General features: G+C 34.1%; 1 protein-coding gene across 15 annotated transcripts in view; it reads right to left on the bottom strand.

Moving 5' to 3' along the window:
* Positions 1-14113, bottom strand: part of Cfap47 (cilia and flagella associated protein 47) — a 512210-nt gene that overhangs the window by 101657 nt on the left and 396440 nt on the right. For all 15 annotated transcript variants that reach the window (XR_015442441.1, XM_087189881.1, XM_087189880.1 and 12 more), the window contains one exon: positions 9937-10092. Coding sequence is in view for 14 of the 15 variants with exons in the window: in XM_087189881.1 (XP_087046007.1) it covers positions 9937-10092 (156 nt within the window). In the remaining variant the exon portion in view is untranslated. Of the gene's footprint in view, positions 1-9936; positions 10093-14113 lie in introns of those variants that run through there.

Below are 14113 nucleotides of genomic sequence, written 5' to 3' on the forward strand. Positions count from 1 at the left end.
TGAATGCAACTGAGAGAATTACCAGCATATTTTACCTTCAAAATGTCACTTGTCAGTGACTGAAGATCAGCCTTCCAGTACATCACTATCACATAACACCCAACTTATAGCTTTAAATGATAATTCTGTAATATCTCAAACTTATGGGAAGCACATTAAGAACCAGGTAATTTTAAAGTATTCCACAGGCATTTACACACTGAATCTTCAAAAATATCCCATGAAAGGCTATCCATATTACAACTAAAGAAATTAATTTTACAGTGAGATAAAATAATTTTCTCAAAACTTTACAAAATGAAAGAAACCAAGCAGTGTGACTTTAGACTTCACAGCTTTCAATAGCAGGCTTGTCCTATGGCACAAGTGCTGAAGAAGCACCATTAGCCTCGCTGTCTGAAAATGTGCTAGGCATTCTTGTTTATAGGAATGCAGTGTCCCTCATAGCAGAACAGAAATAAACTCAGATATTAAGATTCTGGTCAGAGGAAGGGGAAAAACAACAGAGATAGAGAATGGAGATCTAGTGCGATAACAAATTAAATATTAGTCACGAAAAGCTAAAAGCACAAACTCCATCAACTTGGTCAACTGGTAAGTGTTCCTGATTAGTAGAGTAATCACAGAACACAAATCTGACTGTTGAACTGGTCATACTGGGCAAGGATGACAGTCTTCTCAAGGGTGACCTTACTAGAGTGGGTAGGACAGAGCCTTGATAGAGACTACAAAATGAAGAGAAACATAGAAAAAGGTCAAAGGCTGGAAGGTCAATGTGGGGTCGGAAGAGGATAGTCACAGTTTACATAAAAAATGTTCCCCCAAAGCCTCATGTGCTTGGACAGTGATTGCATCACAGGGATGCCATACTGAATGTATTAAATGTGATGTAGAGGAAACCAGGGGTCATGTGTTCTGCTTTCCTCATGTGTAGATTTTTTTGTCCCTGCAGGGAGTCTACAATTAGCCAGTTGGCCAATAATGTTCTCAATTATTATGGAAGGAACTAATAAACCCAAATGAGTCTATAGAGCCAAGTCACTTTCCAATTAATCTTCATAATTAATAAAACTAACACTTCGATCTCCATCTGCCTCATTTCTTCATCTGTTTCTCAGTTTACTATAAACTCAGAAGAGGGAAGAAAGGAGGTGATTAGCTTTCACTCCCAAAACCCTACCAGAGTCCAAGACACAGGCTGCAGTGCTTTAACTTCCAACAGAAGGGATATAATAGACAACAGAATACAGAATAGCATGGACAACATAACTCTTTTGGACATTAACGTGCTGTGAAACCTAAAATTAAACATGAGAAGGAAAGGAGATTATTTGATTTTACATATATATACTAAAGGACTAAAATTGTCTTCAGACTTTGTTGTCAGGCTTGTTCCTTCCTAAGTAAATAGGTAATAAAGAGCAAAATAAAAGATAAGTAATAGGAAATAGGGCTAAATCTTTTGCAAATCGGAAGGGGAACAAGAAATGAAAGAGTGAGTGGGAGGGAACATAAAAAGAAGTAAGATATGTTATGCTTATGTACCAATTCCCCACAATAAATGTAATCATTATGTACTTCAAACATGAACTAATAAAAATTAAAATTAAAAAATAAATAGGAATATAGGATTATGAAAGATTTATAGAAACTGCAGGCAAGTTGATTGTAGTGGAATAAGGGCAAGGAAAGAAACACAGTAATTGCCATATGCCTTTAAAAAAGGATGAGGGTCAATTAGCTTTATCAAATATTTACATACCATAAAGAGAGAGAAAATATTTAACATGAGAGAGTTCTGATTAATTCCATGTCTGTTCAGCAGAGCATCATTTGTTCAGGAGAACAAAAAGAAGATTCATATATTAAAATGTAGACAAAAATAGATAAGCTTGTTAAATTTGGTGGTATTAAGCACAGAAAAAAAAGATGTTTTAGATAGAATAATAAATATGGATAAGCCTTCAAGTCTTCCTTATATTTCAATATTAATTATTTCTTTTAATCATGGAAAGTAATGAAATAGTAAAACTAGAGCCACATCAAAATGTGTACTTTCAAGGGCTATGTGAGATACATTGTTTTCTTAATATGACTTTCACAGTTCCCAAAATGATATTGGCAGCTTCTTTTCAGACTTTGATTATCTACGAGGAAGTAGGTTTTTTCCAAGTAGTAAATTTTAATTAGTTTATATTATCAGAATTATAATTTATTTCATGTACATCATGACAACAATACAATTTAAGCAATTTAAAGTATAGAGACATTTGGAAAAGGATGCTATACAGAAGTACTACTTTACCTTCCTTACACTTACTGAAACATGAAATTTAACCCTATTCATTAAATTTTTGAGTGTCCAAGACAATATTGTTAATTATAGATACTATGGTGTACAACAATTCTTATTAGAATTTAATCACCTTGCAGAACTGAAATTGTACACCCATTTGATAATGACTTTCTATTTCCTCTTTCCAGCAGATCCTGAAAACTACTGTTTGACTCTGGTTTCTGTGTGTTTGACTATTTTAAATTTATCATGTGTGTAGTATTATGTCTTTCTATGTCTAGATTACTTCACTAAGCATAATGTCCTCCAAGATCATTCATGTTGTTCCATATTATATAATTTCCTAACTTTTAAAGGCTAAATAGTATTCCATTGTATGTTTATACCACATTTTATTTATCCATTCATCTGTCAGTACACACTTAGGTTGTATGTTTATTGTAGCTATATTGAATAATGTAGAAATGGACATGGGAATAGAGATATCTCTGAAATTTTTATTTCAGTTGGTTTGAATAAGTGTACAGAGGTAGAATTGCTGGATCATACCATAGTTCTGTTTTTTATCACTTTAGGAGCTTTCATATCATTTTTCATAGAAGCTGCATCATTTTGCATTCTTAACAACAGTGTGAGAACTTCGCATCCTTGCCAATGCTTGTTTTCTGGGGATTCTTTTTGTGGAGGAATCTTTTAATAATAGCCATGCTGATAAGTGTGTGGTGGTATGTCATTCGGGTTTTGACTTGTATTCTTGTGGTGATTAGTGAAGTTGAGTAAATTTTTTTTAGAGAGAGATTAGCTGTTTGAATGTCTTCTTTGGAAAATGTTTAAGTCCTTCAATCTATTTCTAAATCAGATTATTAAGCTTTTTAATTATTGAGTTGTAGGAGTTCCTTATGTATTTGGGAGTTCAATCCCTTATGAAACATATGGGTTAGAAATATTTCATCCATTTTATGGGCAGCGCCTTGTTGCTTACTTCTTTTGCTGTGAGGAAGCTTTTCAGTTTGACTTAGTCCCATTTATTTATGTTCATTGTTGTTGTCTGTGCTTTTGGTATACTATCTATAAAATCATTTTCAAGACAAATATCTTGAAAAGTGTTGCCATGGAAAGAGTCTCAGGCAAGTGAGTATCTCAAATCTCCCTACAGGCTTTGGTGAATCTGGTTTTACATTCTACTAAGGTACAAGAAACGTTGAATTAGATTCTGTTGTCTCACAAAGGGAATTTGCTCATGAATTATTGCTTAATTGGTGTTTACGGAGAGAAGGGATCAAGTCTTCCTAAATCACCATGTGGCCGACATCATTTAGTTCAATATTATTTGTTTCAATGGATATATTACATATTTAGAGAATTAGGGACAGGTTGAATATTTCTTATCCAGAATGTTTAGGACTAGAAGGGTTTCCAATTCCAGAATTTTCTCAGATTTTGAGAGAGAAAGAGAGAGAGAACTTAATTTTCAACACAAAATTCATTTATGATTCATATATAACTTGTACACAGTCTACAAATAATTTTATATATTTTCATTGCACTTGTGTTTTGACTGAGACCTGTCTCATGAAGTTAGGTATAGAATATCCCATTTGTGATATAATACTGATGCTTAAAAAATTCAGATTTTGGAGAATTTGGGGATTTTGGATTTTCAGATCAGGAATATTCTACTTGTAATATATTGTAAATTATTTGGGTTTCTTAAAACATTAAATGGAAATTTTTTAAAAAAAATTTAGAAGACAAAGTAAATGCATCCAATTAACATCCCCATAATGACAAAAATTATTTGGGTACTATATCTAACTTATATCAAATTTTCTATTCCTTCTAAGCATAGAGGAGGAGGCTTCTGGGTCGAAGTGCCAGCACTCCCAGTGTAGAGGAGGAGGCTTCCGGTCCAATGTACCACCACTCCCAGCATAGAGAAGAAGGCTTCCAGGTTGATGTGCCACCACTACCAGAGCAGAGGAGGAGGCTTCTGGGCTAACATACCATTGCTCCCAGCACAGAGGAGGTGAGCCGAGAAGGTGCCAGCAGAACATCCTTGCCCCCACCATGTTGAAATGAGAAGACACATAAACAAGTCTCAAAACCAGACTTCCAGATCACCTACAGCAACCTCAAAGGGAAATGAGAAGGAAAACTCTGATATACAACCACCTGGACTCCCTGAACTGGCAACAAAAGGGGATCTGGAAAAAATGAAATCAGAAGTAATTTCTCAGATAACAGCAGAGATTGTGTCCATAGAAAAAGACATGATTAATAAATCTAGAGAGGAGATGAGGAACATGATGAAATCCCTACATAAGAAACAAAAGGAATCCATAAAACAGATGCAAACAGATTTAAAGGAGAATAAAAACTCCATTGAAAGTTTACACAGCAGAATGAGCCAAAGTGAGGACAGAATTTCAGATATAGAAGATAAGACTGCAATTAGTGACCAGGAAAAGAAAAATTGCTTTAAAATTGTGAGGGACCATGAGAAATCAATCCAGCAGCTACTAGACAATGCAAAAAAGAATAACATAAGACTGATCAGTGTCAATGAAGAAATAGGACAGAGTGCAGATGACATTAAAAAAAAACTGTTCACAGAAGTAATAGCAGAAAACTTTCAAAGCAGGGGAAAAGAACTTGACATACAGATAAGTGAGTTATACAGGACTCCAACTAGATTTGATCAAAAAAGAATCTACACATAGGCATATAATTGTTAAGATTCCAGAAACCCAAGAGAAGTACAAAGTTCTACAAGCAGTTAGAGAAAAGAAACAAATCATGAACAAAGGAAAGCACATCAGAATCACAGCAGACTTCTTAATGCAAATCTTCAAGGCAAGAAGAACTTGTAGTGATGTATTCCAAGCTCTAAAGGGAAACAGCCCTCAGCCTAGATTGATGTATCCTGCAAAATTATCTTTCAAAATTGATGGAGAAATAAGATACTTTCATGACAAAGAGCACCTTAGGAACTTCATGAATACCAAACTAGCACTCCAAAAAATTTTAGATAATATCCTAGGAACAGACAATGAGGATCACAACCCGAGGAAGTACAGTAGAATGAATCCATCGAGTGTGGCAAGAAATTAAATGTAAAGGGGGATGATCCAGCAAAAAGAAAAAGTCATGACAATGATAAGTCAATAAGTATCAGTTGTAACCATCAGTGGTCTCAATTCATCAATCAAATGAAATAGATGGGCAGAATGGGTCAAGAAGCAAGATCCAACAATATGCTGCATACAAGAAACACACTTAATACAAAAATAAACTCATAGGCTGAAAGTTAAAGGGTGGAAAACAATGCTCCATGCCAAAGGAACCCCCCAAAAAGCAGGAGTAGCTATCTTCTTTGTAGATCAAGTGTATTTCAAACCAACATTAATAGATAAAGAAGGACACTACATCCTTGTAAAGGGAACAATCCAAGAGGAAGAGATAACAATCATAAACATATATGCACCAAACACTAGTGCACCCAACTATATAAAACAAATACTAATGAACATGAAAAATCATATAGGCACTAATATAAAAGTAGTAGGCAACATCAATACCACACTGTCTCAAATACATAGATCAACAAGACAAAAAATAAGTAATGAAATACTAGAACTCAATCAAATTCTTCAACAAATGAACTTAACAGATGTTTACAGAGTGTTCTACCCGACAAAATCAGAATACACATACTTTTCAGCTGCACATGGGTCGTCTCCAAAATAGACAACATACTCGCTCAAAGAACATATTTAAGTAAGTGCAAAGGAAATGAATTTATCCTCTGTATATTATCACACCATAGTGCGATGAAATTGGAGATTAATAGCAAAAAAACCTAAAAAATTATGTAAACACATGGAAAGTGAACAACATACTTCTGAGTAACCAATGGGTCACAGAGGAAACTAAAGAAGAAATCAGACATTTCCTTCAATTAAATGACAATGCCAATATAACATATCAGAATCTATGGGACACAATCAAAGCAGTTATACGGGGGGAAATTCATAGCAGTGAATACGCATATTAGGAAAACAGAGCAAGCCCAATTAAACAAACTGATGCTGAACCTCAAGCTTCTAGAAAAAGAAGAGCAGGAGAAACCCAAAGTTTATGCAAGGGAGGAGATTATAAAGATCAGGGCAAAAATCAATGCAATGGAGACAAAGACAATGATACAAAAAAATCAATGAAGCCAAGAGTTGGTTCTTTGAAAGAATAAATAATATTGACAAAGCCTTAACCAACCATATCAGAAACAGGAACAGCCCAAATATATGGAATTAAGAATGAAAAGGATGAAATTACAATGGACCCAGCAGAAATCCAGAGGATCATCAATACCTACTTCCAGAACCTATACGCCAATAAGATGGAAAACAGAGAAGAAATGGACAGATTACTAGATTTGTATGAATTACCAAAGTTGAATGAAGAAGACCAAAAAATTATGAACAATATCAATCAATGAAATTGAAAATGTAATTAAAAACTTACCAACCAAGAAAAGCCCGGGTCCTGATGGCTTCACTGCTGAATTCTACAAGACATTTAGAGAGGAACTACTTCCACTACTATTTAAACTCCTCAATGAAACTGAAAGGGAAGCAATACTCCCAAATTCATTCCTAAAACAAGCATCACCTTGATCCCCAAAGCAAAGAAAGACCCAACCAAAAAAGAGAACTGTAGGCCATTCTCACTAATTAACATAAATGCAAAAATCCTTAATAAGATACTGGCAAGTAGAATGAAGAAGATGATACACCCTGACCAAATGGGATTCATCCCAGCGATGCAGGGATAGTTCAACATACACAAATCAGTGAATGTAACACACTATATCAATACAGCCAAGGACAAAAACCATATGATCATCTAAATATATTCAGAAAAAGCATTTGACAAAATCCAACACACATTTATGATAAAAACCTTACAAAAATTGGAATAGATGGTCTGTACCTTAATCTGATAAAAGCCATCTATGAAAAACCAACAGCCAATATCATACTAAATGGTCAAAAACTGAAAACCTTCACACTAAAATCAGGAACAATATATCTGATCCATATATTTTTGGAAACATTAGCCACAGGAATTAGACAACAGAAAGAAATAAAAGGAATAAAGATAGGAAAGGATGATGTCAAATTGCCATTATTTGCAGATGACATGATACTCTATATGGAAGACCCCAAGAACTCCACCAAAAGTTTTCTAGACTTAATAACCAAATTCAGTAAAGTAGCTGGATACAAGTCAACACACAAAAATCAATAGGTTTTCTCTGTACGAACAACAGACTTACCAAAAGAGAAATAGGGCAAACAATTCCTTTTACAATAGCATCCAAAAAACTGAACTACCTAGAATCACCCTAACAAAAGAAATCAAAGACCTCTTCTCTGAAAATTATAGTGCTCTGAAAAGAGAGACTGAAGATGATGTCAGAAAATGGAAAGGCATCCCCTGCTCCTGGAGAGGAAGGATCAACATAGCAAAAAAGGCGATACTTCCAAAATTGCTATATAGATTCAAGGAAATCCCAATTGAAATCCCAGCATCATATTTCACAGACCTTGAGAAAACAATCCAAAAATTCATTTGGAACAAGAAGAGACCCAGAATAGCAAAAGCAATTGTAGGTAACAGAGAGATGGCAGGGGGTATCATAATCCCCAACTTGCAACTATACTACAAAGCTACTGTGATAAAAGCAGCAAGGTACTGGCAAAGAAACAGACCTGAGGACCAGTGGAACAGATTAGAAGATGCAGAAATAACTCCAGACAGACTCAGTCATCTCATCTTCGATAAAGGAGCCAAACACCCTCACTGGAGGAAAGATAGCCTCTTTAATAATTGGTGTTGGAAAAACTGGGTTTGAACTTGCCAAAGATTAAAACTAGTCCTATATCAATCACCATGCACTAAAATAAAATCAAAATGGATTAAAGATATAAATATTAAAACAGAAATGCTGAACTGGCTGGAACATAGGTTAGGTAGAACTCTTGAAGACATTGGTGTAGGAAAAAATTTTATGAACAAAACCTCAGTTGCCCGTGAACTAGCACAAACAATCCACAAGTGGGATCTCTTCTAACTAAAAAGCTTCTGCATAGCAAGAGAAACCACCAACAGAGTGAAGAGGCAACCCACAATGTGGGAAAAAATTTTCACCTGCTGTTCCTCAGACAAAGGTCTACTATCTAGAAACTATAAAGAACTTAAGAAAAATTAGACCTCCCAAATTTAAAGACCCAATCCAAAAATGGGCATCTGAAATAAACAGCCATTTCTCAGACAAAGAAGTAAAAATAGCAAATAAACATATGAAAAAATGTTGAACATCACTGGTTATTTGAGAGCTGCCAATGAAAACAATGCTGAGATTCCACCTCACCCCAGAAAGAATGGCTGCCATCATGAATTCAACCAATAACAAATGCTGGTGTGGCCATGGGGAAAGAGGAACACTGCTCCACTGTTGGTGGAAGTGCAGACTTCTGCATGCACTGTGGAATTCACTATGGAGATTCCTCAAAGAACTAGGACTGGAAATCCCATATGACCCTGCTATTCCCCTGCTGGGCATCTTCCCCAAAGAATTAGAAGAATCATACCAAAGTGATATATGTACACCTATTTTCATAGCAGTACAGTTTGTAATATCTAAAACTTGGAAGCAGCCCAAATGCCCATCAACTGGAGACTGGATAAAGAAAATGTGTTTTTTTCATAACATAGAGTACTACTCAGCCATAAAAAATTAAAATTAGAAACATTTATAGCTAAATGGATGCACATTGAGGTGATACTCAAGTGAAATAAATAGGACACACATGTGTAAATACGAAATCATTTCTCTAGTGTGAGAAACTGAATGTGTAAATAAGGACTAAAAGGTATAATAGATAATTTGAAATAGGTAGTAAAGGAGCAAAGCAGAAGGGTAAGTGGAAGGGGTAGGGGAATGGAAAGAAGGGAATTGAATTAATATGAGAAAATGAAAAAATTGAAACAAAGTCTTTGTAAATAGGAAGGGATGGAGGGGTTGAAGGGAGGGCAGAGGAAGGGGGGAAAATAAGAACCAAGAGAGATTATGTAAAGGTGCAAATATCCAGTGATTAATGTCATTATATTGTATACCTAAAATGTACCAATAAAATATGAAAATGTTAGAATGAAAAAAAATCTATTCCTATAAATAAGAGACATTCATATAAAATTTTGCTTCTAAACTTAAAGGTGTAAGTCATGGTTTCAATCAGATCTCTTAAATAAGGAAAGGAAAGTAAAAGAAGAAATTAAAGTTGAGAAGAGTGAAAATTATAGATTTTATAGCTTTTTCTCTTCTTGTTGCTCACAGAATTACAATCCATATCATATTAGTCCAGGTATAACCTAACTATTGTCATCTTTGAGGTAACAAGTATATGAAGGAAACAATTATAACAAAGCATTCCTTATATTCTAATTTGAATATTTTATTGGAAATGAGAAGTAAATTGGCATGGATCTTCATAATTGAGCTAACATCAACCTACAATTCAAGATAACTGTTTTATTTATTACCATTATTTTTATATCGATGATTGTAGTTCTCTTACCAGTGTAATCTTCAGAAACATTACAATATGAACTTCTTTTTGGAATCACTAAAAATTGTGTTGATTCCGGTGTAGAATCTTGTCCAAAAAAATGACCAATCAATTTGATTTCCAGCGTCATTTCTACCTTCTTCTTAGACTTACATTGTATGACAGCTACAGGAGAGAAATATTTTCTATTAATTTAACTATTAGACTATAATCTTCATTCTTGAGATAAATTAAACTATGTCATAAAAAATAAAACTTCCCTTGCATATGACTTTAACACACATGTATGCACACAAACACAGGCACTCTCACGCAATACCTACATATATTAATATATTGCCAAATATAAGAACATTAAAGAATATGTAAGTACAGTATGACAAAGGATAACTTTAAGATTATTAAAGATCATAAAAGACAATGTTATGATGCAGAAATTGGTTTTAGGAACTGATATAGTCACATCAATAATTCAAGTTGCAATTGGGAATATGTGAATCTATGTATTTTTAAAGTCTGTAGGTTCAGCATGGCAGTATCAAGCATTAATTTTGTAATAATACTATAACAAATGTTATCAAATAATTTAAAAATAAGTTCAGTAACACTTACTTTTATACATATATAAATATTTTATTAATTATATGCATCTTAAAATTTACATTTAAATTATTTAAGTATAAAGTTTAAATTTTTATTTTAAATTATTTTGAAATGTATAAAATGCAACTTTGAACCTTTTTAGCAGTCAAAAATAAAATTGTAAGGGCTGGGGATTTAGCTCAGTGGCACAGTGGCCGCCTGGCAAGTGCAAGGTCCTGAGTTCAATTCCCAGTACCAAACAAACAAAAAAAAGTAATGATTTCAAAGTTAAAATGTGATTACATATTAATGTACAACATTAACTACTGATATATGTACATATATATTAAATTCTACTATTTTCATATATAAAGTGCAGGAGTTCTGAATAAAGTTATTAGAAATAAAAATATTATTTTTATATGTACAATTACTAATTAGATAAAGGAGTATTAATACATTCTTTGCGTTAGTTCTGTAGTACTATATGGCCATGTGTACTGGAGTCCACATAAACCAGAATATTATCTCTCCCAAATATATTATGTTTAACTTTTATCAGGTCAAACAAAGATAGAATATAAATTGAATACAACAAAAAAGGGAATCCATATAAAAACGTTTCAAATGCATTATACTCTTTTTTGACATTAATATTATCACATAAATTACCAAATTAGTTGATGTCCTTAGATAATGTTGGAGTTTGCTTCTTTATGCATAATTAAGAGGAATGCACAATAAGGGTACACATTTAGATTTGAGTTGAAATGATGGGGGAAAATATATAAGCTTTTCTGGTAATAATTAGCTTCTGTCTTAAAGCATTAGATTAGAAATTAGTATGATCAAAAGTAAAATTGTGGGTGCAGAGGAGCAGTGGCGCCCCTTTGGCTCAGAGGAGTACAGGTGCAGAGCAGCGCAGAGTGAGCAAATGTGAAGATAGAATAACAGATATAGAAGACAGGATGGCAGTCAGTGACCATGAAAAGAGAGATCTCTTAAAAATAGCAAGGGACCATGAGAAATCAATTCAGCAACTCCTAGATGATGCAAAGAAGAATAATATAAGACTTCTAGGAATCCATGAAAAATCAGAAGATAGTACAAATGACATAAAAAAACTGTTCACAGAATTAATGACAGAAAACTTCCCAAACAGAGCAAAAGAATTTGACATACAGATGAGTGAGGCATATAGAACTCCAACTAGCCATGATAAAAAAAAAATTCTACACCTAGACATATAATAATCAAGATCCCAGAAACCCAATAGAAGAACAAAATACTACAAGCATTCAGAGAAAAGAAGCAAATCACATGGAAAGGAAAGCCCATGAGAATCACAGCACACTTTTCAACACAAACCCTCAAATCAAGGAGAGACTGGGGTGAGGTATTTCAAACCTTAAAAGAAAACAACTTCCAACCCAGACTGATGTATCCTGCAAAACTATCTTTCAAAGTTGATGGGGAAATAAGACACTTCCAAAAAAAAGAACACCTGAGAAATTTCATGCATACCAAACCAGCACTGCAAACAATTCTAAACAATATCCTGGAAAAAGACAATGAAGGTCACAACTCCGTAAGGCCCAACAGATCAAATCCACCAGTCAAGGGAAGAAATTAAAGGGAGAGGTCAAAAATTAAAAAATGAAAGAGGCAACAACAGGAAAATAACATGACAAGGATAGGTCAATACATATCAGTTATAACCATCAATGTTAATGGTCTCAATTCACCAATGAAAAGAAATAGACTGGCAGAATGAATAAAGAAGCAAACTCCAACAAAATGCTGTATAGAAGAAACCTACTTAGTTCACAAAGAAATTCATAGACTGAAAGTAAAAGGATGAAAATCAGTTCTCCATGTGGCAAGAGCCCGGGAAAAAGTGGGGGTAGCTATCTTATTTGCAGACAAAGTAGATTTCAAATCAAAACTAATTAAGAGAGACAAAGAAGGCCACTACATCCTTTTAAAGGGAGAAATCCAAGAGGAAGAGATGACAATCATAAATATATATGCGCCAAATACTAATGCCCCCAACTATACAAAACAAATAATAATTGACAGGAAAAAACAAATAAGCATTAATACAATTGCAGTGGGGGCCATCAATACCTCACTGTCACAAATAGACAGATCATCTAGACAAAAAATCAACAACAAAACAATAGATCTGAAACAAGCTTTTGAAGAAATGGACTTAATGGATGTCTACAGAGTGTTCCACCACACAATATCAGAATACACATTCTTTTCAGCTGCACATGGGTCGTTCTCTAGAATAGACCACATGCTAGCTCATAGAACATGTTTAAGTAAATGCAAAGGAATTGAAGTTATCCCCTGTATATTACCGGACCGTAGTGCAATTAAACTGGAGATCAATAGCATAAGAAACTGCAAGAACTTCCCAAATATGGAAATTGAATAACACCCTCCTGAACAACCAATGGGACACAGAGAAAATTAAAGAAGAAATTAGACAGTTTCTACAATTAAATGATAATCACAGTACTACATGCAGGAATCCAATGGGACACAGTGAAAGCAGTTCTATGAGGGAAGTTCATAGCAGTAAATGCCCATACTAGGAAAACAGAGAGAGCTCAAATAAACAACCTAATGCTGATTCTCAAGCTTCTAGAAAAAGAAGAGCAAGACAAACCCAAAGGTCATACAAGGAAGAAAATTATAAAGATCAGAGGAGAAATCAATCCAATGGAAACTAAGAGAATGATACAAAAAAAATCAACAAATCAAAGAGTTGGTTGTTCAAAAGAATAAATAAAATCAATAAACCCTTAGCCAACCTCATCAAAAAAAGGAAAGGAAAGTCTCTAATTCATGCAATTAGGAACAGAAAACGTAAAGTCAGAACAGATCCAGCAGAAATCCATAGGATCATCAATACCAACTTGGAGAACCTGTATTCTAATTAAATGGAAAACACAGAAGAAATGGACAGAATCTTAGATACATATGAATTACTGAAGTTGAACAAAGAAGATATAAAAAGTCTAAACACCCCAATTACAATGAGTGAAATTGAAAATGTAATTAAAACTTTACCAACAAAGAAAAGCCCAGGTCCTGATGGCTTCACTGCTGAATTCTACAAGACATTTGGAGAAGATCTATTGCCACTACTCTTTAAACTCTTCAATGAAATTGAAAGGGAAGCAATACTTCCAAATTCATTCCTAGAAGAAAGTGTTACTTTGATTCCAAAAGCAAAGACCCAACCAAAAAAGAGAACTATAGGCCAATCTCCCTAATGAACATAGATGCAAAAATCCTCAACAAGATACTGTCGAACAGAATACAGAATGTCATCAAGAACATCATACACATTGACCAAGTGAGATTTATCCCAGGGATCCAAGGATGGTTCAACATACATAAATCAATAAATGTAATGCACTACATTAACAGAGTCAAGGAAAAAAGCCTTATGGTCATCTCATTAGAGGCATAAAAAGGATTCGAAAAAATCCAACACCCATTGATGGTAAAAACCCTACAGAAAATTGTAATAGAAGGTCTTTACCTCAATCTGATAAAGGCTATCTATAAAAAACCAACAGCCAACATC

This window comes from Heterocephalus glaber, unplaced genomic scaffold (genome assembly GCF_053883595.1).
Source record: "Heterocephalus glaber isolate CG9 unplaced genomic scaffold, H.glaber_assembly_v1.0 deba00001547, whole genome shotgun sequence".
Taxonomy (NCBI): Eukaryota; Metazoa; Chordata; class Mammalia; order Rodentia; family Bathyergidae; genus Heterocephalus; species Heterocephalus glaber.